Here is a 25041-nt window from a genome sequence, read left to right on the forward strand (position 1 = left end):
AGCTACATAATAATACCGCCATTCAAGAATCGCTTCACATTTAAAAAAAGCTAATATTTGAAGTATGAATATGACTTCACTAGAAACAGAAATTATATATATTTATAATGATGGTTACAATATTTATACAGTATATCTAATAAAGAATATAACTGTTAAATTTAGCCTAAAGTTGCCTTCTTACATAGGTATGACCAAAAGTTTTCTTCCTACATGGTGAACTAACCTAACTGGATGTGTAAACAGACAGTAACCTACTCTTGTGCCAATCATGCAGGTTTGGCCAATCATGGTCAAAGGAGACTTATGGACAGAAAACAGAAGTGAGGCACAGAAACAGCTGGATTGGGTAGCAGCCTTTGCCTAAATGCAATTTAAACAGTTTTTGGGCTATGATTGGCCAAAATTGCATGAGTGAATTTCACAGCAGGATCAATTAATTTCAACCAAAGATCAACTAATGTTGACAAAATTATAATTAATTTTGAACATTATCAATAAATAAAATGCATTCGAAGTCTGATTCATTAAAGTATTGCCACAAGAGATGTCAGCAAATGAAATTTCAGGAAAAAGTAACAAGCAAAGACGGCAATGCAGTTGTGTCATTTAAACTCTGCTTGCCTAAATTGGTCTGCTTTGAAACCACATTTAACGTAAGTGGGAATCCTGCAGAAATGGGAATTTGCCAGTTGCCTCTGAATATTGCTAATAGGAGTGAATAACAATGGGCCCTAGGAATCATTTTGAAGCTGTCTTAAAAAAAATACTTTCATAAAAAAATTCCTCTATATCATACTAGTTTTGGATTTTACATCAAAGGGATGCCTAGATTCATCATTTAATTAATAAACAGTAATTCAGAAACTGACATTTCTGACAATGATACCACACGCAGACAAGATAAAAAAAAATGCAACAACCTACATTCTTGAAGTCAATGAAAGCTGATAAAGGAATGTGAATTAAATTTTCATAACCTTAAATAATGCATTAAAAAGCTATGGTTACCTGACTTGATAAGAAGCACAGGAATGAGTACTCTGGAACAGCAGGTCAGGAAATGGTTACTCAGCAAATTTTTTTTTGTTTTTCTTCAATAGTCAAATCTTAATTCAAATGTATTATCAAAGGAACACTAAAATAGAGAAACAATGATGCTGATTTGAAGAGTAAATGTTCTCATATTATGCTAAAGTGATGTTTTTTTTAATATAAATATTAATTTCAATAATACCTGGGACATTTTCAAGAGAACTCTGGCTTCTTGGATATAATGGAGAAAAATGCTCCTTAAAAGATGCTACATTTCCCTGAGGAAGAAAAAACACCTGTTTCTTGTATTTATCCTGTGCTTTGGCATCCTATATTTGTTGTCTTATCCCTGGGGGCATAAATAGGAAACATATAAAGATGAACGACAGTGATTATTACTATAGACACAGAATAAAGGATCTTTTCTGGGGATATTTACAGATGGAAATATTTGGAATGGTGAAATTCTTAATAAATAAAGGGGAGATAACCCTGATTAGCATTTCCCAAATTAAATTCCATGGAACACTAGCAACCCATGAATTGTTAATAGATGCCACTAGAGAAAAATGTAGTGATAGTCAACTATTTGGGAAGCAGGATATAATATTCATCTCTTTGATAGTCACAAAAATTAGCACACTAAAGTCCTAAAAGTAAAACAGTAAGGTAACTTTAACTCATTATTTACAAATTATTTGCTCAAAAATTTTTCTCCATGTAAAAAGATATAATACTTTTCTGCCTTATAATTCTATGGAGTCCTGGAGTACTGTTCCTAAAAACATAAATAGTATACTAAATTTACATTGGCCCTGCCTAACTCAATAGCATAGTTAAAAAAAAAAAAAAAAAAAAAAAAGAGAACATAAATTTCTATTAACATATCTTAAAAGCATCAAATGAATTTGTTTACAGTCCATTACCTAAAGGTCTTAGTTTGTCTTTAATTATTAATTCATTTAGGCTCCAAGAACATGTAAATATGCAATGCTTGAATGTACTCTGGGATTCACATAAAGAAAGAAAAACAGAATTGTTTTCTATTTATAGAAACAACTATAACTACTGATATCTAAAAATACAAATGGGGAAAATTATTAACATTATAATGTAATCTGTTCTATCAATAAACTCTAAGATATTTGGCAAGGAAAAACAAGAACAGGAATCTTTCTCTGCAGCAAATCCCTTGTACTCTAGAGGTTATGAAAAAGAAAGGATATTATCACCTTATACTTGAGAATTATATTACAGTTGGCTGATAATTCAGGATTAATGAGCTCAGGGTTAGAAGTTCAGTGGACACATGGGCAGCTGTAATGACTTGCCTGGCACTAAGCCCCAGCCAATACCACTAATCGGTATGGCAGGAGTCCCTAAGCCCACCATTGGTTTGGCACTGTTCCAGCCTAAAGCCAATGACTCTGCATCAACCCAGTTTTCTTGGCCTCATCTCTACCTGGTTCTAGGATGCTAGTCACTGGACATATGACTAACTTCTTGAAACCAAATCTCAACTTTAATTCCTTTTCCAGTAATTGAGTTCTCAATCTGTTGCCCTGATTCTATGACTTCTTGACTTGATGCCCTATCCAGAATTCATGTTCCTCTATATTTGTTGCTTTTACAATTTTCTTTTTTAGAGACAGAGTCTAGCTACGTTGCCCAAGATGGTCTTGAACTCCTGACCTCAAGCAATCCTCTTGCCTCGGCCTCCCAAAGTGCTGGGATTGCAGGTGTGAGCCACCACCACACCCAACCCTAAATTTTTTTCAGGCCTTTTAATGACTTGAGTCCTGTCCCTAAAGTCCAGTTGATGTATAGCTGTGTTCTTGCTGCTGAACAGACTCACTGATCATATTTTAGTCAGGTTCCTCTGAACCGTTTTCCTGACTAGGCCCTGTCCTTGCCAGACCTGCATAGTTTGGTTTTATCAAGAATCTTGCTAAATCAGTTTAGAGAGAATCCTCCTCAATAGCTAATCAAATTCATCATGTCTCACCATCCCCGAGGTGATATCTGATTACCCTGGCCTGCCTTCAGCTAGAATCCCCCCTTATCCCTGATGTTTCCTCTTAGTGATTTTTCATCTCCCAAACCCTCCAACCTATTTCTTGGCTATAAATTCCCATTTTTCCTTGTTGTATTAGGAATTGGGCCCAGTTCTACACTGAGGTGTCTTTTCCTAGCAAGCTTGGCTAATCCCAGGCCCCTGGGCCACACATGGCCCAGGATGGCTTTGAATGTGGTCCAACACAAATTCATAAACCTTCTTAAAACATTATGAGATTTAAAAAAGAATTTTATCAAAGCTCATTATTTCTTGTAAGTGTTAGTGTATTTTATGCGTGGCCCAAGACAGTTCTTCTTCCAATGTGGCCCAGGGAAGCCAAAAGATAGGACACCCCTGTTATACTGTAAGAGTTTCTGAATAAAATATTTTTTCTACCAGTTTACTGTCCAACTCTAGTTTTTCTTTAATTCTACCTACTACCAGATGTCTCTACTTGTCGGTACTCTAATTGATGACTGTCTAATCTGTATGGTATACTCTGCCTGCAGTCATCTGGGCATTGTAAATGACAGTGCCCAAGCAGAACTCAACTTATTAAACTAGACAGAATCTTCACATACAACTGCTCTGTCCAAGCACATTTTTCTAATTTCAGAAATTTCCTTACAGGATGCAGCTATCCTTTGACTTTATTAACAAGGGCAGAGCTCTTTCCTTTTGAATGTGACAAGGAAGACTGCAACGCCAACTGCTTCTGAAAGCCTTCCTATTACTACTGTTGTCTGTAATACCTAGTTTAAGACATTCTAACTAGAGAATTCTTGGCCAACAAGACAGTGGAATAGGAGTTCCCCTGCCTGTATCCCCGCTACTCTGAAAAAAATTGCAGCCATCCCTGGACAAGTGCCTTTGTGAGACCCTTGGTATTTAGGCAGGAGTTTCTAAAACCCCGGTGGAGCCTACAACATAGAAGGGTCATTCTGAGAGGGCAAACCTACAACCTGGTGGCAAACTCATGAACTATGATCCTGGCTCCAGACTTGAAAATGATGGCTACAGCCCCATTTGGATTTGGGCCTCTACCAAAACTACCCACCTAGGAGTCTGGGAAAAGTCACACATACTAGTGCTTAGGGAGACAGACCTCTTGACCTCAGTCTCTGCTGTGGACCCTAAAAGGACTCCTTAACATGGCTTCAGCCCCTTTCAGCTACAGTCCTAGATCTATGTTCCTGGAACAAAGACACAGAGGAGACACACCATTCTGAGTCTCCTGGACTAGCTTGCAAACCTCAGTCCAACAGCAGATCCTGAAATGTCCCCGAATCTCATCTTCAAGCCTCTCTCAGCTGTGGAATGAGAGCAGTGCTGCCTAGCCAGGGATCAGCTAGAAGATATGCTATGTTAGTCAGGGTTCTCTAGAAAGATAGAGCTAATGGTATAAATTATATATATATACACATACACACACACACATACCCAAATATATATACATGCACACACACACATATACACACACACACACACCATACACATATATATACACACACACCACACACATACACACACACCACACACACATACACACACATCACACACACACACACATATAGACACACACACACACATATATACATACATATATATACACACACACATACACACACACATGTCACACACACACACACACATATATATTTTATATACGTATATGAAGGGGAGTTTATTAAGTATTAACTCACATGATCACAATGTCCCACAATAGGCCATCTGCAGGCTGAGGAGCAAGGAGAGCCAGTCCAAGTTCCAAAACTGAAGAACTTGGAGTCCGATGTTTGAGGAGAGGAAGCATCCAGCACAGGAGAAAGTTATAGGCTGGGAGGCTAGGCCACTCTCTCTTTTCACATTTTTCTGCCCACTTATATTTTAGCCGCACTGGCAGTTGATTAGATTGTGCCTACCCAGATTAAGGGTGGGTCTGCCTTTCCCAGTCCAATGACTCAAATGTTAATCTCCTTTGGCAAAACCCTCACAGACACACTCAGGATCAATACTTTGTATCCTTCAATCCAATCAAGTTGACAGTCAGTATTAATCATCACACATGCCTATTCACATCCCAAGGGCAAGCTTGCAGAACTCAGTCCCACAGTAACAACTAGAAAAATAATAGAAAGGATCAATACAACTAAAAGTTGATTTTGGGAAAAGATACACAAAATTGACAAACCCTTAGCTAAACTAACTAAAAAAAAAGAGAGAAGTCTCAAATACGTACAATAATAAATGGAGACATCACAACTGATACCACAGAAATACAAAGGATCATGAGGCTACTATGAGTAATTATATGGCAATAAATCGGATAACCTAGAATAAATGGATAAATTCTATACCCATACAACCTAGCAAGACTGAATTATGAAGAAAGGGAAAAACGTGAACAGCCCAGTAAGAGGTGAGGAGATTAATTCAGTAACAAAAACTTTCGCAAGAAAAAAAAGCCTGAGACCTGATGATGTTACCACTGAATTCTACCAAACATTTAAAGATAAACTAATGCCAATTCTCAAACTCTTCCAAAACACTGACAAGGAGGAAACACTTCCAAACTCATTTTACAAGGCCTTCATCACCCTGATACCAAAGTCAGACAAGGACACTTCAAGAGAACAAAAGTACAGGTCAATATCCCTGATGGATAAAATACTCAACAAAATAGTTGCAAACTGAATTCAACAGTAAACTGAAAGAATCATTCACCAGAATCAAGTGGAATTCATCTCAGGGATACAAAGATGGTTAAAAATACACAAATCTATGAATGTGATAAACCATGTTAATAGAGTGAAGGCCAAAAAAATATGATTATCTCTACAGATATGGAGAAAGCATTTTAACAAAATTTAACATCTCTTCATGATTAAAAGTATAGAAGGAATGTACCTCAACACAGGAAAAGCCATTTATTAGGAGTCCCCAGCCAGTGCTGGTTCGTAGCCTGTTAGGAACCGGGCCACACAGCAGGAGGTGAGCTGCATGTAAGTGAAGCTGAGCTTCTCCTGTCAGATTAGTGGCAGCATTAGACTCTGATAGGAGTGTGAACCCTATTGTGAACTGTGCATGCATGGGATCTAGGATGTACACTCCTTATGAGAATCTAATGCCTGATGATCTGTCACTGTCTCCCATCACCCCCAGATGGGACTATACAGTTGCTGGAAAACAAGCTCAGGGCTTCCACTGATTCTTTATTATGGTAAGTATTAATATAAATAAAGTGCATAATAAATGTAATGTGCTTGAATCATTCCAAAACCATGCCCCAACCTGAGTCTGTGGAAAAATTGTTTTCCGTGAAACTAGACCCTGGTGCAAAGAAGGTTAGGGACCACTGCCATATATGATAAGGCCTTGCTAACATACTCAGCAGTGAAAATTTTGGAGCTTTTTTTCTAATATAGGGAACAGGACAAGGATGCCCATGCTTACCACCTCTATTCAGCACAGTAATGAAGTCCTAGCAAGAACAATTAGACAAGAAAGAAAAATATAAGCCATCAAAATCAAATGTAAAATTGTTTTTGTTTACAAACAACATACTCTTATATATACAGAAGACCCTAAAGACTCTACCAGAAAAAAAAAAAAAAACAGAACTGATAAATGAATTCAGTCAATTTGTGGGATACAAAAACACAAAAATAATTAGAATTTCTACACATTAACATATGAATTGAAAAACAAATACCATTTGCAACAGTTCCAAAAGAGTAAAAAATGCTTAGGAATAATTAACCAGAGTTGTAAGATCTGCTTATTGGAAACTATAAAACATTGATGAGAGAAATTGAAGAGGCCACAAATAAATGGAAAGATGTGCCAGTCTTATGGATTAGAAGAATATTAAAATGTTCACAGTACCCAAAGTGATCTACAGATTCAATGCAATCTATACAAAATTCCAATGACATTTTTCACAGAAACAGAATAAACATCCTAAAATTCATATGGAACCCCAAAAGACCAGGAATAGCTAAAGCAATCTTGAGCAAAAAGAACAAAACTGGAGACATCACTCTACCTGATCTCAAAATCTACTACCAAACTATAGTAATCTGAAGAGCACAGCAGCTGGGTTTGGTGGGTCAAACCTGTAATCTCAACACTTTGGGAGGCCAAGGCAGGAGGATTGCTTGAACCTAGCCTGTGCTAACATAGTGAGACCTCCCTCTACAAAAACTTTAAAAAATTAGCTGGGTGTGATGGTGTTCACCTTTAATCCCAGCTACTCGGGAGGCTGAGGTGGAAGAATTGCCTGAGCCCAATAGGTCAAGGCTGCAGTGAGCCATGATTGTGCCACTGCACTCTAGCCTGGGCAACAGAGTGAGACTCTTATCTCAAAACAAAAACCAAAACCAGAAAACCTAGTATGGTACTGGCATAAAAATAAACACAGAGACCAATGAAACAGAATAGAGAACCCAGAAATTAATCTGTGCATTTATGGTCAACTAATCTTCGATAAGGGTGCCAAGAATACATAATGGGGGAAAGGACAAGCTCTTCAATAAGTATTGTAAGGAAAACTGAATACTCACATAAAGAAGAATGAAATTGGACCCTTACTTCACCTCAATCTAACAATCAACTCAAAGTAGATTAAAGACTTAAATCTAAGACCTGAAATTGTAAAACTCCTAGAAGAAAAAATAGGGTAAGAGTTTCTTGACATTAGTCTAGTGAAAGATTTTTTGTATATGACCCCAAAAGAACAGGCAACTGAAGGAAAAAGCTAACAAGTATATGAAGAAATGCTCAACATCACTAATCATTAGAGAAACGCAAATTAAAATCACAAAGAGATACCCCCTGTTAGGATGGCTATTAACAAAAAGACAAGAGATAAGCATTGGAGAGAATGTGGAGAAAGGGCAACTCTGTACACTATTGGTGGGAATGTAAAGTTAACACAGCCATTATGGAAAACAGCATGGAAGTTCGTCAAAAAATTAAACATAGAATTACCATATGACCCAACGAATCTACTTTTGGGTACATATCTAAAGGAAATGAAATCAGTGTGCCTATGAAATATCTGCACTCCCATATTCATTGCAGCATTATTCACAATAGCCAAGATAAAGAATCAAGCTAAGTGTTCATCAATGGATAAACAGGTAAAGAAAATGTGGTGCATACACACACACACACACACACACACACACAGAGAGGAATATCATTCAGTCTTACAAGAGAAGGAAATCCTGCCATTTGTGACAACATGAATGAACCTGGAGAATGCAAAGTTAAATAAGGTACAAAAAGATATATACTGGGTGATCTCATTTGTATGTGAAATCTAAAACGGTCACATTCGAGAGAAGAATGAATGACAGTTGCCAGGGGCTAGGGGGAGGGGAAGATTGGAGATATTAGTCAAAGGATACAAAATTTCAATCAGGAAAAAGTTCAGGAGATCTACTGTACAACATGATAGTAATAACATTAATCCCAGCCTCCCGAGTAGCTGGGATTAAAGGCGTACACCATCACACCCAGCTAATTTTTTAAAGTTTTTGTAGAGAGAGGTCTCACTATGTTAGCACGGGCTGAGTTCAAGCAATCCTCCTGCCTTGGCCTCCCAAAATGTTGAGATTACAGGTTTGACCCATCAAACCCAGCTGCTGTGCTCTTTAGATTACTATAGTTTGGTAGTAGATTTTGAGATCAGGTAGAGTGATGTCTCCAGTTTTGTTCTTTTTGCTCAAGATTGCTTTAGGCTCCTGACTTAACTTTCCCTCACCAGTACATTGTTATCTCGCTAAACTTTGATCTTATCATTCCTTTCCTTCAAACTTTCAAGACCCATTTTGCCCACTGCCCAGACAGAGTTGATTTATCAAGACAGGCAAACTGAAATGGAGAGAGTTTAATTCATGCAAAGCCAGCTGTACAGGAGACCAGAGTTTTATTATTACTTAAATCAATCTCCCCAAATTTGGGGATTGGAATTTTTAAGGATAATTTGGTGGACAGGGTGTTGGAAAGTGGGGATAGCTGATTGGTCAGGTCAGAGATAAAATAATAGGGAGTCAAATTTGTCTTCTGGTGCTAAGTCAGTGTCTGGGTGGCAGCCACAAAACTGGATGAGCCAGTTTATTGATACAGGTGGTGCCAGCTGATCCACTGAGTGCAGGGTCTGGAAAATCTCTCGAGCACTAATCTTGGGTTTTACAATAGTGATGTTATCTTTAGGAACAACTGAGGAGGTTTAGAACCTTGTGGCCTCTAGCTGCATGACTCCTAAACCAGAATTCTAACTGGTGGATAATTTTGTTAGTCCTGCAAAGGCAGTCTAATTGCCAGGCAAGAAGGGGGTTTGTTTTGGAAAAGGGCTATTATCATCTTTGTTTCAAAGTTAAACGATAAACTAAGCTCTCCCAAAGTTAGTTCAGCCCACATCTAGGAATGAATATGGTCAACTTGGAGGTCAGAAGCAAGATGGAGTCGGTTAGATTAGATGTCTCTTGCTGCAATAATTTTGTTATAATTTTTGCAAAGGCAGTTTCAGTCTGCATAATCAAGTTCTAACATCTGAGACAGTATGATCTACTTTCAATTTACGTTTCCAAACTTCTTTTCCACTGCTGCCATTTACTTACCATTTTCTCTAGGCAACATGACTTGATACTTGTAAACGCCCTTAGTTTTTCTATTGCTCCCTCCCTTTGCATAGGCCTATAACACTTTTTCCTTGTTTCTGCATGTCCAAAAATTATTAAACGTCAAAGCCCAGTACGACCTGTTGGAAATAATCTCTTTTTTTTTGCATAATTCTATCTATATCGCTTTTATGTTCCCCAGCACTTTCTACCTTGTAATAGGCACTTCTCATATCCTCCCTATTAGGTAATAAGATCCTTGATGGCAAGACCAATGTTATTTTCATCTTTGTATTCAACAGCATTCAGAATAAGGAAGCTAGTACATTGCAGATGCTTAATAAAATTTTTGAATGAAGCCTCACTTCTATCAGTAGCTCTTTCAGATTTGCACTGTTTATTACAAATGAAAAGGAGGGTGAGATAGGATGCATCCTAATGATCAATCTACACTGCCTCAGAGTAAGGGATACCAGAAGTCATCTACTGCAGTGGTTCTCAGCCAGTTTTCTAACTTAATACACCTGATCAAGGACACACACATGTGCAACTAATTCTTCAGGACATATTCAGATTTTTTTTTTTTTCTTTTTACAGATGCTAGGATTGAATAACGTGGGCTCTCTAGCTGTAAACTACCTCTTCTTTTACTGATATTTGGAAGATGCAGTTGAAAGAATGCTAACATAATCCAACTTCCTCATTTACAAACCTGGAAACTTAACCAGGAGTGCTAAATACTTCTCTAAAATCACAGTCAGTCGGAAGGAGAAGTGGGATTAAAATCCTAGCACTTTGGGAGGCTGAGGTGGGTGGATCACTGAGCTCAGAAATTTGAGACCAGCCTGCACAACATGGGGAAACCTCATCTCTACAAAAAATGCAAGAATTAGCCGCGTGTGGTGGTACACGTGTATAGTATCAGCTACTCAAGACGCTGAGGTGGGAGGATGGCTTGAGCTCGAGAGGCAGAGGTTGTAGTGAGCTGAGATCATGCAACTGTACTACAGCCTGGGCAAAAGAGTGAGACTCTGCTTAAAAAATAAATAAATGAATAAACAAAACCTATTTATTCTGAGTCCTTGTCCAATGAGCTTTTTGCAGAACTGTACTATCTATAATCACTGCTGCTGGAAAAATAGCTCAATGTCCCAGTATATTATTAGCATTACTTTCCTTCCTGACTGGGTGCATATTTAAAAAGCATTCAAAAGTCATTCATAAACTGGTTTGAAAGAAATTCAAAAAAGCCTGCAGACTCTCACCTTCCTTTCCTTCCTCTCCTCTCCTTCATTTGAGAAACTTAGTTGTATGGTGCCTTGGCAAAGACAGCTTGATTGATGTTGTGTTACAGTTCAGCAACAGTTCCAGCTATTAATTGCTTTATAATGGTAATTACGATTAGTGGGTACAGGATATTTTCTTTCCTAATTGGCTATTACTGGTGAATAGCAGCTTATTACATAACAGAAGACTGTGTTAAATAAACAACCACAATTACAATTCTGAGGTCTTTACTAGTTAAAAAAAAAAAAAAAAACAATCTATTTGGATAAAAACACTAAAAAAATGTTTTTTAAAGGCAGGGCCTCTGTGATTACTTGGGGGGAGGGGAAAGTTCTTTCAGTTAAGAAAAAACACGAAATGAGGACAATGTTAGAGAAACAAGGAGGCAAAACAAGAATTTCCTTTCTTTTAAAAATAAACACATGTAAAAACTTTAGTAAGCTCCTCTGGCAAGGCATGCATATCATAGATTCAAATGTATACACTTCTTCCTACAGTGCTACATGGAACTCGAAGGGACTCTCTTACTAAATCTGGTTAAGACAGGGATGCAGGGCCCAACAACTTCACTGAGACATTGGCATGAATAAGGCTGGGGGTTCTTCATTTGTATTCCATACAGAACCCAGCATGGGGCTGATTCACAGTTGCCAAACACCACCAAATGCCATCACAGCATGGCACTGTCCCAGAGGAGGAGGTTAAAGGTATATGTAACAGTCCCTGTGTTTACAGAGTTTATATATTGTATAATTTGGGATTTGTCTTTATTCTACCTTTAATGTTCTTCGATAAGTTTGTAATCATTTTAAAGCGACATCCCGACTTTTGTAGTAGTTGCAGCAGTAGCAGCAGCAGCAGCAGCAGGAGCAGTTGTCATAATAGTAATAACGAGGTCCTATTATTTTCTCAAGGTCATATAGCTTTTAGCTGACAGCTCCCTTTGATTCCAGTTTATCCAAGTCTAAAGCTTGGGCTTGTACCCACTACTGCCTCTTGAGACAGACCTTTATCAGTAGCATCATTTGTCCCTATATTTTCGGGTGCCTCAAGATTCATAGAGTGCTTTAACATACACTGCCCTCACCAAACTTCCCAACAGTATCAATATCATTTTTTTTTTTTTTTTTTTTTTTTTTTATGAAACTCAGGCTAAGAGAGGTTAAATGATTTTTCCCAAGTTGATATTGCTAAAAAGCTGCAAATTCAGATTCAGAATCCAGGTTTTCTGACTCCTATTCCTGTTTTTCCTTCCATACATTTTACTCATTCAATACAGTACAAGGTTATTTTAAATATGCTACTCACGGGGAAAGCTTAATAGTATCCCACATTATCCTATAACTCTAAATATTTTACCACTTGTCAATTGTTGACTACCTCTTTCCCATCCTCCCTTCACCCCGTGAAGCAAAGGTTTAAATTCTGTTTAGCTCTAGAAAATTTTACATGGTTCCTACAGCCAAAGACATCCTCCAACCCCAGCTGCCTATGTTGCAAATAAATGTCACTAGTCACAAAGATGATCAGTGAGATGTAAAAAAAGCAGAAGACTGATCAGTCAAATCCATCACCACTTCTGAAAAAAGCTGCCCTGCTCAACTTTGGGTCAAGTAGGTCAGTAGAACATACTTGTTTCAGCATGAGGTGGCAAGTCTTTAAGATACTGTCAATAGGTGATGGGGAGGAAGGCAGCAACTCACACTGCCATGTATGTACCTATGCAACAATCTTGCATGTTCTTCACATGTACCCCAAAACCTAAAATGCAATTAAAAAAAAGATACTGTCAATGAAATGCCAACCCATTCAGAGAATGATAAGTTTATCAAATAAATAAAAAATTAAACCCTAATTTTGTGGCAAAGTTCTCTAAGAAAAGCTAATAGAAACGTTTAAAGATTTAATCACTGGAGATAACAGTTTATGTACACTGCTTGTTTCTGTATACCCGTCATTTATATTTAGAAGAGAGTATGATTTCTATTATATGAATCTGATCAACACTATCTTAACAATTTTTCCAGATGGAAGTGTATGAATATGTGTTGTAAAGGGCAGCACTATTCTTTTTCATGAATGGGAAAGTCAAGGTCAACACAAGTGTATGTAGTTTGGTATCTGACCCATATCAAATCCTTCAATCAGTGCAAAAGACACATTAAAATCACTTGTTTCATTTCTGGCACATATGCCAAAATGTGCCTATACCTATGACTGAAATAAAAGTCACAATTGAAGACCAGAGTATTGTATCATCTCACCTAGTCATTTCCCATCCTAGCAACATAGATACGATATTACTCATTTTACAGAAGATAAACTGAAGTTCAGAGGTTACCAGAATCTGATCCTAAGTTGGCCTGACTTTAAAATCTTTCACTATTCTATACTGCCTTTCTATAGTAACATTAGCTTTAGAGCATATTTATGTATAAGAAAAGTCTGTTTCAGACCTCTTTCAATGGAATTTCGTTACTATGAGACACAATTACAATTGTGCATAGGATAAAAGTCTTCTTTCAGTTATTGTGTGACCTTGGGCATACTTCTCTTTTCATTAGTTTCCTCATTTGTACATAAAGAGCATAATATGACTACCTAGGGGTTGGTGTGAAGATAAAATGAGACAATACCTTTAAAAGCATCTGAAACAGAACCTGGCACAATCAATGCTCAAAAAAATGTGAGCTATCATATGCATCATCATTATTATAATAACCCTTTTAAAAAGAGCTCCTCTCTAAATATCCGACACACTGGGTCCCACTGATTTGTCATAGGAAAATAAAAGAATGCTTTAAAGAAGCCCTCTTCAGAACTTTACACCAAATGTATTAGTCCATTTTTCATGCTGCTGATAAAGCAAATTTGCAAAAGAAAGAGGTCTAATGGACTCACAGTTTCACATGGCCGGGGAAGCCTCACAATCCTGGCATAAGGCAAGGAGGAGAAAGTCACGTCTCACATAGATGGCAGCAGGCAAAGAGAGAGAGCTTGTGCAGGAGAACTCCTCTTTTTAAAACCATCAGCTCTTGTGAGACTTGCTTACTATCATGAGAACAGCATGAGAAAGACCTACCCCCATGATTCTATTATCTTCCACCAGGTCCCTCCCACAACACATGGGAATTCAAAATGAGATTTGTGTGGGGACACAGCCAAACCATATCACCAAACAAGACATACAAGAGTAGTTTCTATAATTCTTATCTTTTCCCACATCTGTGGCCTTTACTTTGCAAGGCAAGCCCAGTATGCAAGGTTACTTGAGTTTCTTGATGACTCTGAGTGTCAGTGCATGTGTAGGGTTGGGGAGCTGAGTGTGAGTAGAGTAGCACTGTATAGAAGTAAGAAAGGATACAGAAGATAATATAAAGGCTTGCAGAGCACATAGTTGTAATACCAGCATGTGGCACCGACAGACATTCTGACAGCCCCCAAATTCCAGGAAAGTATTGACAGCATAAACAGTTATTACCAACACATTCCTAAGCTTCCCCAGGGTTAATCCACAATTTAGATTGCTTCTAAGTGAATACAGTATAAAAGAGCAGGCAGTTTCATAGTTCAATTAGGGATATCTTTATAATGAAAGCAACTAATACTTATTAGTTGCTAACTTTATAACAGGAAATATGCTGGGCTTTCAGAAATATATAACAATGAAATAATCACAATAACTCTGCAAGATAGGTATTATATGGTATTTTCATAAATGTGGCAGCATATATAATAAACCTATCTTACACAGCTATTAAATGTCAGAATTGGAATTTAAATACAGTTTTGCCAAAATAAGATCTAGTCCTCTTTCCACTGTCATGTCAAATATATGAGACTGGACTGAATAATGGTCTATAGAAATAGGATGACAGCCTGTGGAAAATTGGTAACAGCCATATAGATGATATGAAGACAGATTTCAAGGTTCATGTGGTAGGTCATTCAGTTATAGGCTTAAAGTTATAAAGTCCAGATCTAAAGTATTATTTTTAAAAATATAATCATTAAACAACATTAAAACTTCAATTTAAAAAACTGAAAAACTATCCTTAAATGCTAACTATGATCACCTTGACAGAATATCATCTTCCAGATATTTTACATTTTAGTTGGTAGGCACACCTTTCACAAGCATAAAACTCTGTTCAGTTTTTTATTCTATTTCAGTTCCTCTGCTTAAAATAGTTGCCATTCTAAACGCCTTGAATAAATTTCAAGCATATTCTAACATTAGACTGTTATACAATGTTTACTCTGTGCAGCTTTGATAAACACTGGATATATAAAAGTGAAATAACTCTTGGCCTCAAGAAGTTCACTGTCCACTGGTATAGACAAAGTTGCCAAAAAATAACTACAGTGTGACATGGTAAGTGGATAACAGAGATATGGGAAGGGAAGCAGGGTAACTGAAGATGGGGCTAGACAAGTAGATTAGAATCTTAAATGCCACACAGAGAATTTGGACCTCATTTTTTTCTATGTACCAGAGTTACACTGAAGATTTCAAGTGGAGATCCATGAATACATTTGTTTTAGAATGTGGATTAAAGGAAGTAAAGTCAAGAGTCAGTGAGATCAACAGGAAGATTTTGCAACTGTCCGGGCTAGAATTCCATTCTGGTCAAACATTTGTTAAACATTAAATGTACCAAGAACAGAATCAGGCTGTCAAAAACACATACGACTGGTTCTCAAGAGCACTTTCTGGGGTATGGGAGGTACAGATCAGTAACTCAGCAGTAACGGTGAGGGTTAGTGATGGAATTAGAATAGTGGCTATAGCAATGAATAGAGGGAACAGATTCAAAAGATACTTCAGGCACAGAAAAATAAGGCTTGCTAACTGATAAAATTCAGTATCTGAGGGCCAGCTAGGAATCAAGGATGCTTTCTTGGTTTCTAGCTTAGACTTGATGCCCATTTATTGAAATAGGAAATACAAGAACAAGGAGTTTACGTCACCTGCTACCCTTCCCCTTTTCTTCCAGAGACATCTAGAACATTACCAAAATCATCAGATAATAAGGTTTCCAGAATTCAAGCATTACCAAAATCATCAACTACTAAACACACCTTAGGAGGGAAAAATTTAACTTTGACAGAATATTACAATATGGAGATACAGATTAATACTGTCAGAAAAAATCACCTCAGTCACAAAAGCCCCCTAAATGTATTATTATTATTAAACTGTGCTATCTTGCTGACTTTTAACTAAAAACAGCAAAAGAACAAATGCCAATAACACCGTGTGAGGGATGCTGAATCTATTTATTATCTGTTCTTAATTTTAGGAGACAGATTGAAACCTTAGTTACTATTCCAATGTATGTAAAGCAGTGTCCTTTAAGACTTTACCTAGTCTGCCAGGCGTGGTGGCTCACACCTGTAATCCCAGCACTTTGGGAGGCTGAGGTGGGTGGATCACCTGAGGTCAGGGATTTGAGACCAGCCTGGTAAACATGGTGAAACCCCATCTCTGCTAAAAATACAAAATTTAGCTGGGAGTGGCGGCAGGCACCTGTAATCCTAGCTACTTGGGAGGCTGAGGCAGGAGAATCACTTGAACCCAGGAGGCAGAGGTTGCAGTGAGCTGAGATAGCGCCACTGCATTCCAGCTTGAGCAACAGAGTGAGACTCCTTCTCAAAAAAACAAAACAAAAAACCCCAAAAAACAACAAAAAACTTGACCTAGTCAATTTGGGGACCTTCCTGGAGAAGAATGGAGCCACAGAAGTCTGGCAACACAGTGGCCTCAGTGAAGGGGTTGCACCTGCCTGCACCCCACTGACTGACTCACTCTAGCAGAGATTCTGAGGAATTGCAAGGATTTCTATAAAAAGCCTTCCTAGGCTTTGCTGTCCCAGGGTATTAAACACACAGACTGTCCTTTTAATTAGAACTTTAGGAAAATCTCTTAAAAGAAGCAGTTTTCAAGAAATCAAAAAGGTATATCATTTTTATAGGGAAAGACATACTTGATAATCTAAGTGACTGCTAAACAAAAAATATGAATATACTTTTAATATAAATATTTATACCTAAAATTTATATCACACTTTGTTGGCTTTGAAAAGATTTTGTTAAAAGTAACAGAAGGATACACAGGTTATTGAGCAGAATTTTTAATGACAACTTTATCTTATAACAGTGACATAAAAATATCAACCATTAATTTCTCCTATTGACTGCTACAAGTCAATGAGAATACTGGGTAGTTCTGAGCCAGCGTGAGAAATTTTTTCATGTATAGATGCTGCAGATTCACTATTACTCAACACTTTTGTTGAGAACAAACTGGAACCAAAATTTAAGCTTTCTATCAATTACTTAATTCAATCCACTAGTCATTTAAACATTGGTCCTGGATTATTTCCTCAAAGTTGGTGACAATATAGGGGAAAGAACACTCATCTACTACAGATGGCAATGTATGCTGATTATCTTTTAAGAGGAAAATCTGACATCTATCAAAATTTTAAACTTGAATAATCTTTGATCCAGCAATTTCCCCCCAAAATACACACCTAGTGGGCAAGAATATATGTACATAAAGCTGTTCACTGAAACATTATTGAAAAACTAAAGTCACACTATATGTTCATTTATAAGGGAATGGCTAAAATATGGCACATTGATATTTGGGAATATGATGGGCACAGTCTTAAAAAAAAAAAGAAAAATGTACTGACATAGAAGGGTTTCTATGATAGACTGCTGAAAGAAAAAACAAGGTTGCAGATCTTTTAGTTTACATAGACTTATCCCTTTTTATTAAACCATACAGACGTGTGTCATGTAAGAATATATTGGTTTAACAGAATATGGATTGCAGGATAAAAGAAAGAATATGTTGGAAAGAATATGCACCAAATTCTTGCCACTTAATACTCCGGGAGTGGTACTGTGAGGTGAAGGAATTTTCATCTTTTTACTTCATACAATTCTGAATGGTTTCAAATGCTTACAATAAATACTTTTAAAATCTAAAAATAAATATTTCTAAATATTTTACATTTTTGAAAGACACAACCATTTTGTAAAATAAGTTAGACTGTAAGAAAAGTTATTCAACAAAGGTATAGTTTTAGATCTTAAACTGGTAGCTCTCTGGAACTTTGAGAATCTAGGAAACTTTAATAGTCTGTTACCATCAGATAGCCCAATATATTACCAGCCAAATAATAAACCGTTAGGGTGTTAAACTCAATATTTAACTCAGGGGACTACCAAAGATTTGTTTCGCAGAGGTAGTAAAATAATTTCAGGGTAGGGATTCCACAGTTGGGAAGTGGAAAGAAACTGCACTTCGTATCTGTGCTGCTGAGGTAAATATTTAAGACTAAATATCAATTTAACTGTGAAAGCAAAAACAAAGAAACAAAAAAGCATCAAATTAAAACCTCAACAAAGTCTGAGAACCATATTTAAGCCCCAAACCATGTTCATCAGAAAAAGACAACTTGTGCTAAATTACACACCAAGGTAAAAATAGGGTGAGGGAACGCGGGAGAGATAGACTAAAGGTAAGAGTCCTAAACACAATCCACCTGCAGCTTTCAAATTTTGGTTTTTTACTCCTACAGTGGCTCAGAAAGAATCTCTAGGACCCAGAGACTGGGAATATCTCCCAGGCTCCATGTCCAATTCTGGAGAACAGCCAGGGTAGTTAGCCATCTACGAGGAAGTTGTGAGACGCACAGACTTTCCCTTCCAGAGGACACTTCAGCCGCAAACTGGGCAAATTTGTAGAGTGGAGAGCAGTGACCACCAGTGTCCGACTGGAAATTCTCCGGAAGCTACAGAAAACACATCTGCCAGGTCAAACCAAGCAAACCGAGGCAGTGTACTGGTGAGGAGAAACAGCTGCTAATCCCGAAGTTACAAACACATGCGCGCGAACCAGACCTGAGCCAAACCCACTCAGCAGCTAGCGCACAGCTGGGAGCTCCAAACCAGAAGACAAACGTCCAGGGAGCTTCCCTGGCCGAGGGGAAGGCCATTCCATGGCATTTTCTCCGCCCTTCCCGGGCAGCCCCAACCAAGTAGCCGCCCCCAGCTCCACCCCATCCCGCTGGGCCATCACCCGTGGAGCCCCGTCGAATCCAGGTGGCCCAGGGCTGAAGGGATCCTCGGAGCAGACCAGAGGTCCACTGCACTCCCGGTCACAGAGAAAGAAGACACATCGGCCGCGCCTCGGGGACATCATACTCACCCCCATAACCTACACCCCCGACTGTGCTGCAGCTCCCATCACCGTCTTCCTTCAGTCGGACGACAGACCCCTGGGTCCGGGGAGCAGCCATTACCCGGCAGAGAAGAAAAGGGAGGGCCACAGGGCGGGGCGGAGGCGGGGCGCCCCCAATAGAAAAGCGACTGGAGGCTAACTCCTTGCCGACGCGACGTTTTCGCCACGCCTACGTCGCGCTCTGGACCAATAGAACGTAGCGAGCAAAACAATCCCCGCCCCAAACCGCAGTTGCCGCGCCCACTTCCGGGATAGGAAGGCCGAGAACTACAATTCCCAGCGTGCCGCGGGGCCCGGGGACGGGAGGGCTGGACTAGGCGCTGGCGGGCGGGGGTGCTCCCGAGAGTGCCCCGGCGTGTTCGCTTAGTTCAGTGAATCAGAACAATGACTGCGCCGCGGGGTCCCCGGGTGCGCGTCGGAGGACTGTGAGCAGCCGCCGCCGGGAGAGCTGCGGGCGGCGCAGTGTCAACGCTGGGCTCGGGAGCCTCCAGCGCAGATCCTGCCCAGAGCCCTCAGCCCGCGCGAAGCTGCCGGGCTCCGGCGCTGCAGCGCGGCTCGGGGACTGTGCATTGTTGTGAGCCGGAGAAAGGGCGCGGGGATTACAAAGCCTGAGGACCCCGAAGCCCCCGTTAGCCATGTGGATACCTACGGAGCACGAGAAATACGGTGTGGGTGAGTCTCCGCCGGGCGAACTTTTATTCCGCTCTGGCCCGAGCGGGTGCGCATTTCTTGTCCTTGCCCCCGCGCCCCTCTCGCTCCGCCTGGCTGAAAATGCCTAATCCTCGCATCGCGCAGCGGGTACCGGGCTTTGCCGAGCCAGCCCCTGCGCACCAGCCTCGGCTTTGCCGAGCCAGCCCCTGCGCACCCCTGCGGAGCGCCGGGACGGCTTTGGGGAGCGCGCGGCCGACCCTCTTGCTTCGGGCTCTGCCTGCGGAGTTTGGAGTGGCTACGGGGCGTGTGTGTTTGTGTGTGTGTGTCAAGTTGGAAGAGGAGGCGAATGGGGTTTCTCTCCATCCTTACCCGTCTTCCCCAAAGTGACAGGGAGCTGCGACGGTTCCCCTGGGTGGAGAGGGAGACAACACTTGGGCAGAGAGAACACCCCCAAAACAGTAGGGAGGCGCAGACCCTTCCCGCTGGCTCTGATCTACATTCCCGGAGTGTGGAATGTGGCAGGGTCCTGGAGAGAGCCGCTCTGACAGGCTGAGCCCGCTCTGACCCTCCTCCTTCCCTGCGATCCCGGGTTTATGGGGTGTGTATGTTGGGGGGCGGGGGCATTGGTAAATGTCAACATCTGCGCCGCTCGGTTCTTTGGTCTTTGGAGGAGAACGGGTATTTCAGCAGTGTTTTTACTTCTGGCCACCCTCTCGACCCCGGGTGAGCGGCACAGAGCGGTGTGGCGGCACCGGGCTGCGGAGTGATAATGGGGAGGAGGATCGGAAAGCCTGGTTCTTGGGGGCAGGGAGATAGCTTTTAGGAAAGCGAGCCCTGACACTGGCGTTCGGAGAAAAAGGAACAGGATAGCGCTCGCTGTTCTGTGCAAAGGTGAACAACAAAGGACATTAATGTTGACTGATGAATACTGGAGTCTCCCTTCCTTTCCCTCCTCCCATTTCAGCTGGGTTACAGTTCCCGTTTTTGTTGTTTGATTTCAGCTGGGTTGCCCCTTGACAGTTACTCCTTTTAGGGTTGAGACTATTAAGAAGCCAGGCTCTCCGACAAGCCTGCAGCCGGCCAAATGCAATTATAACCTCCCAGAAGGTCTAACAGAGAGAAAGCTTTATGGATTTTACTAACACTCTTTATTTCCTATAATGCCCTGTTCTGCCTACTGGTGTACTTTGTGTGTGTGTGGTGTTTTTTTTTTTTTTTTTTAATTGAGGACAGATCTAGTGATTTAGATGATGTGTGAATATCTGCTTATGTTCTAAATGCATTTTCTTGCAATTTAAAAAATATGGAAAGTCTTCCTAGGGAGTCATAGAGGGTATTTTTTTTTCTCAACTTTGCCTGGGGATAGGACTTTCGGGTCTACTGAAAGGACTGCAGGATTCAGTAAAGTCATTCTCACATTTTACGTTAGCTTCCATTCTGCATTGTAACTGGTTAGCAAGACAATAGTTTGACCTGAACCCACCTTTGGAAAAGGTTTCCAGCTTTCCCTCCTTTAAAGTGTCAGGGAAGTCTTTGCCAGCCTCTCCATTGGCAAGGAGTAGATGTTAGTGGTTGTTAATTTCCTTCTCCTCACTCTCCTCTTTTTTGGGAGGCAGATTAACCCTTGCTAGGAAAAAGATATTCCCTTTGCTGGACCGGTGAGGGACCAGAGAACATCGCCTCCTAAGCGGCTTCAACACTCAGTACAGGAAGCTCAGATCCATCCAGGCAAAGCTGTCCCGCTTGGAGTCGATCCCAGATGTTGCTTTCTTCCAAGTGTTAAATTATACAGATTATGGATGGGATTTATTTTCTTGATTTCTTCATGTGCCAGGTCACAGCTGGGGTGCTGGTATCGATTAGTTCCTCTCTCGCCTTTCTTTACAAGCTGTGGGCAGAGGCTTAAAAACCACTCTGGGATTTCCTGGAATGGCAAACCGGATATTATCAGTCAAATGTTTTGGGCTGCAGCAGACACCTCGGTTTTTGGGTGGTTGTGATTTGATTGCAGAGTAGGAGAGGCAGAAGGGTGTGCTCATAATTGAGAAAAAGAGGTTGAATGAGATGAAGGGCGAGAGCAGAGAAGGGTCTTCTGCCCAAAATTACTGCTGTTGTTCTCATTTAAACAATATCACATGTGCCAGAATGTTAATTAACCTTTATTATTAATTTTTGAGCATTTGGATTGTGGAATGCTTAGCTGTTTTTTGGAATCCATCTGTTAGGCGTGTGTGTGTGTGTGTGTGTGTGTGTGTGTGTAGTAAAATTTTTGCTAGTATACTTAACGTGTAGACTTTATTTTTCACCATGGAGAGCACTGTTTTGTAGCTGCTTATATTGCAAGTTGTTTTTTCTTTCAACCTTGGTTAGTGTATATGTTTTTCTCATGTAGTTCATACAGATGTTAAAGAAAAGAAAAGATCTTATAGGCACAGATCTTTGTTACCGGGTGCAGTGGTAATTCAGTTTCTTCATTCTTTGAAATAAATCAGTCTTTGTAACAGAATACGTGAAGTTTCAATATAAATTATATATTTCTGCAAAGGTACTTTTTATGTACCCTCATTTATGTATGATTATGAAGGTACATAAAATTATGTTTTTATATGTTTACGATTAAATTTCAAGCAGCATATTGTAAACATAGGTAAAATTACTTACATTTTACTACAGACGTAAAATTTATCGGAGATGGAAATTCTTTATCATATCTGATGTATAGGTACTGTCTCAATGATTAAATTCATTAAAAAAATGAATACTCAGTTGTGAATATTCTGATTTTAGGAAAGGTATATTGATGAAGTTACAGTTCTGAGGAACAGGGAACCTTGTCTTTTAGAAACCCTGTTAAGAGGCACAATGATAGGCAATTTCACCCTAGGAGATTCTAGTTGGCTCTTGATTCTGGGCTAGACACTACTGCCAGCTGTATGACCTTAAGTAAATCACTTAGCCTTTCTGCGTCCCAGCCTCTGGGGCTGTTGTTAACTAAAGTCTTGCCTGGTACTAATTTTGTAGAGCTCTTCTAACTAACTGTGGTCCTTTGGTTTGAAAAACATCTTTATTGTGTAGAGTCTGCATGACAGAGATACTTTTGTTGTGACATATCTCATAGGGTTTTTAAGTAAGATCAGAGGTAAGCAAATGCTACCTGGCAAGCTGCCAGAACTGAGGTGATGGTTGCACACTTTCTCAATCTGTCTGCTTCTCTCTAGCAGGAGCTCCCCATTGGCAGTGACTAAAGCATTCTGTTTTTTGTTTGTTTGTTTGTTTAAGTTAGTTCCTTGACAAATAATACATATTTTTTAAGTGTTCTTTTTTTTTTTTTTTGGGTGACGGAGTATTTTTGCTCTTGTTACCCAGGCTGGAGTGCAATGACGCGATCTCGGCTCACCGCAACCTCCGCCTCCTGGGTTCAGGCAAGTCTCCTGCCTCAGCCTCCTGAGTAGCTGGGATTACAGGCACGCACCACCATGCCCAGCTAATTTTTTGTATTTTTAGTAGAGACGGAGTTTCACCATGTTGACCAGGACGGTTTCGATCTCTTGACCTTGTGATCCACCCGCCTCAGCCTCCCAAAGTGCTGGGATTACAGGCATGAGCCATCGTGCCCAGCCAAGTGTTTTTTTTTTTTTTTTTTTTTTTTTTGAGATGGAGTTTCGCTCTTGTTACCCAGGCTGGAGTGCAATGGCGCGATCTCGGCTCACCGCAACCTCCGCCTCCTGGGTTCAAGCAATTCTCCTGCCTCAGCCTCCTGAGTAGCTGGAATTACAGGCACGCGCCACCACGCCCAGCTAGGTTTTTTTGTATTTTTAGTAGAGACGGGGTTTCACTATGTTGACCAGGATGGTCTCGATCTCTCGACCTCGTGATCCACCCGCCTCGGCCTCCCAAAGTGCTGGGATTACAGGCTTGAGCCACCGCGCCCGGCCAGGTGTTCTTTTTTTAAAAAAAAATGTAGAGACGGGTTCTTGCTGTGCTGCCCAGGTTAGAGCACAGTGGCTATTCACAGGCGTGATCATAGCGCACTGTAGCCTGTAGCCTCAAGCTCCTGCTTGATTGCCTCAAGCATTACTCTCACTTCAGCCTCCTGGGTAACAGATTACAGACATGTACCTCCTCATCCACCTGTGTGTGTGTGCGTGTGTGTATACACATATACATATATATGAATATATATGGTATACAATGTGATATTTTGATACATGTTTACAGTTGGAATGATTAAATCAGGCTAATTAACAAATTCCACCTCATACGTTACCAATTTTCGTGGTGTAAAAAACATTTAAAATCCATTCTAGCAATTTTGAAGTACACAATGCATTGTTATTTATGATATCTCCCTTCTATATTTATCACCTCACATCTGTTGGAATGGCTGTATAAAAACAGTGAAAGGTAACAAGTATTGGTGAGAGTATGGACAAAAGGGAACCCTTGTGCACTTGTTAGTGGGAATGTAAATTAATACAGCTATTGTGTAAAACAGCATGGAGGACCTTCATGAACTAAAAATAGAATTACCATATGATCCAGCAATTCTGCTACTTGGTATATATCCACAGGAATTGAAATCAGTGTGCTGAGGAAATACCTGCCATCCCACGTTCATTGAAGCAGTTCTTAAAATGTCTAAGATATGGAAGCAACCTAAGTGTCCATCATCAGATGAATGGGTAAAGAGAATGTCATATATATGCACAATAGAATATTATATAGTCTTGAAAAGAGGAAAATCCTGCCATTTTCAGTAATGTGGAGGATATTAAGTGAAGTAAATCCAAGTCTGGCACGGAAAGATAAATACGCCATGATCCTGCTTATATGTGGAATCTAAAGAAGTTTAATTCATAAACATAGAGATTAGAGGATGGTTGCCAGAGGCTAGGGGAAGAGGGTGGTTGGGAAAGTGGAGATGATGATCAAAGTGTACAGCATTTCAGTTAGGAGGAGCACGCTTTAGTGATCTATTGCACAGAATCGTGACTAAAGCATTCTTGATCGCAGACTCACTAATTTCCTCAGATTACTATCTACCTCCTGCATGTCCTCATCTGTCAGTACACCGCCCCATGCCCCACCCCTGCCTTAAACTGGTGGGGATTATTCCGGGGAAAAGCTAA

The 25041-nt window shown here is 40.0% G+C and overlaps 2 protein-coding genes across 5 annotated transcripts in view; one reads left to right on the top strand and one right to left on the bottom strand.

Annotated features, from left to right (window-relative positions):
* ZNF277 (zinc finger protein 277) overlaps nt 1-19355 on the bottom strand; it is a 138227-nt gene extending 118872 nt beyond the window's left edge. Inside the window, exon 1 of one of the 2 annotated variants that reach the window (XM_003921079.3) lies at nt 19229-19355. In XM_003921079.3, the coding sequence (XP_003921128.1) occupies nt 19229-19319 (91 nt within the window). In that variant the 5' untranslated portion in view covers nt 19320-19355. Of the gene's footprint in view, nt 1-1011; nt 1037-19228 lie in introns of those variants that run through there. The other variant, XM_074379207.1, reaches the window with a different exon arrangement.
* Nucleotides 19356-19586: 231 nt separating this feature from the next.
* Nucleotides 19587-25041, top strand: part of DOCK4 (dedicator of cytokinesis 4) — a 480387-nt gene continuing 474932 nt past the window's right edge. For all 3 annotated transcript variants that reach the window (XM_010344060.3, XM_010344067.3, XM_003921080.4), the window contains exon 1: nt 19587-19933. In XM_010344060.3, coding sequence (XP_010342362.3) covers nt 19897-19933 — 37 coding nt within the window. In that variant the 5' untranslated portion in view covers nt 19587-19896. The remainder of the gene's footprint in view (nt 19934-25041) is intronic.

This window comes from Saimiri boliviensis, chromosome 10 (assembly GCF_048565385.1).
Source record: "Saimiri boliviensis isolate mSaiBol1 chromosome 10, mSaiBol1.pri, whole genome shotgun sequence".
Classification (NCBI taxonomy): Eukaryota; Metazoa; Chordata; class Mammalia; order Primates; family Cebidae; genus Saimiri; species Saimiri boliviensis.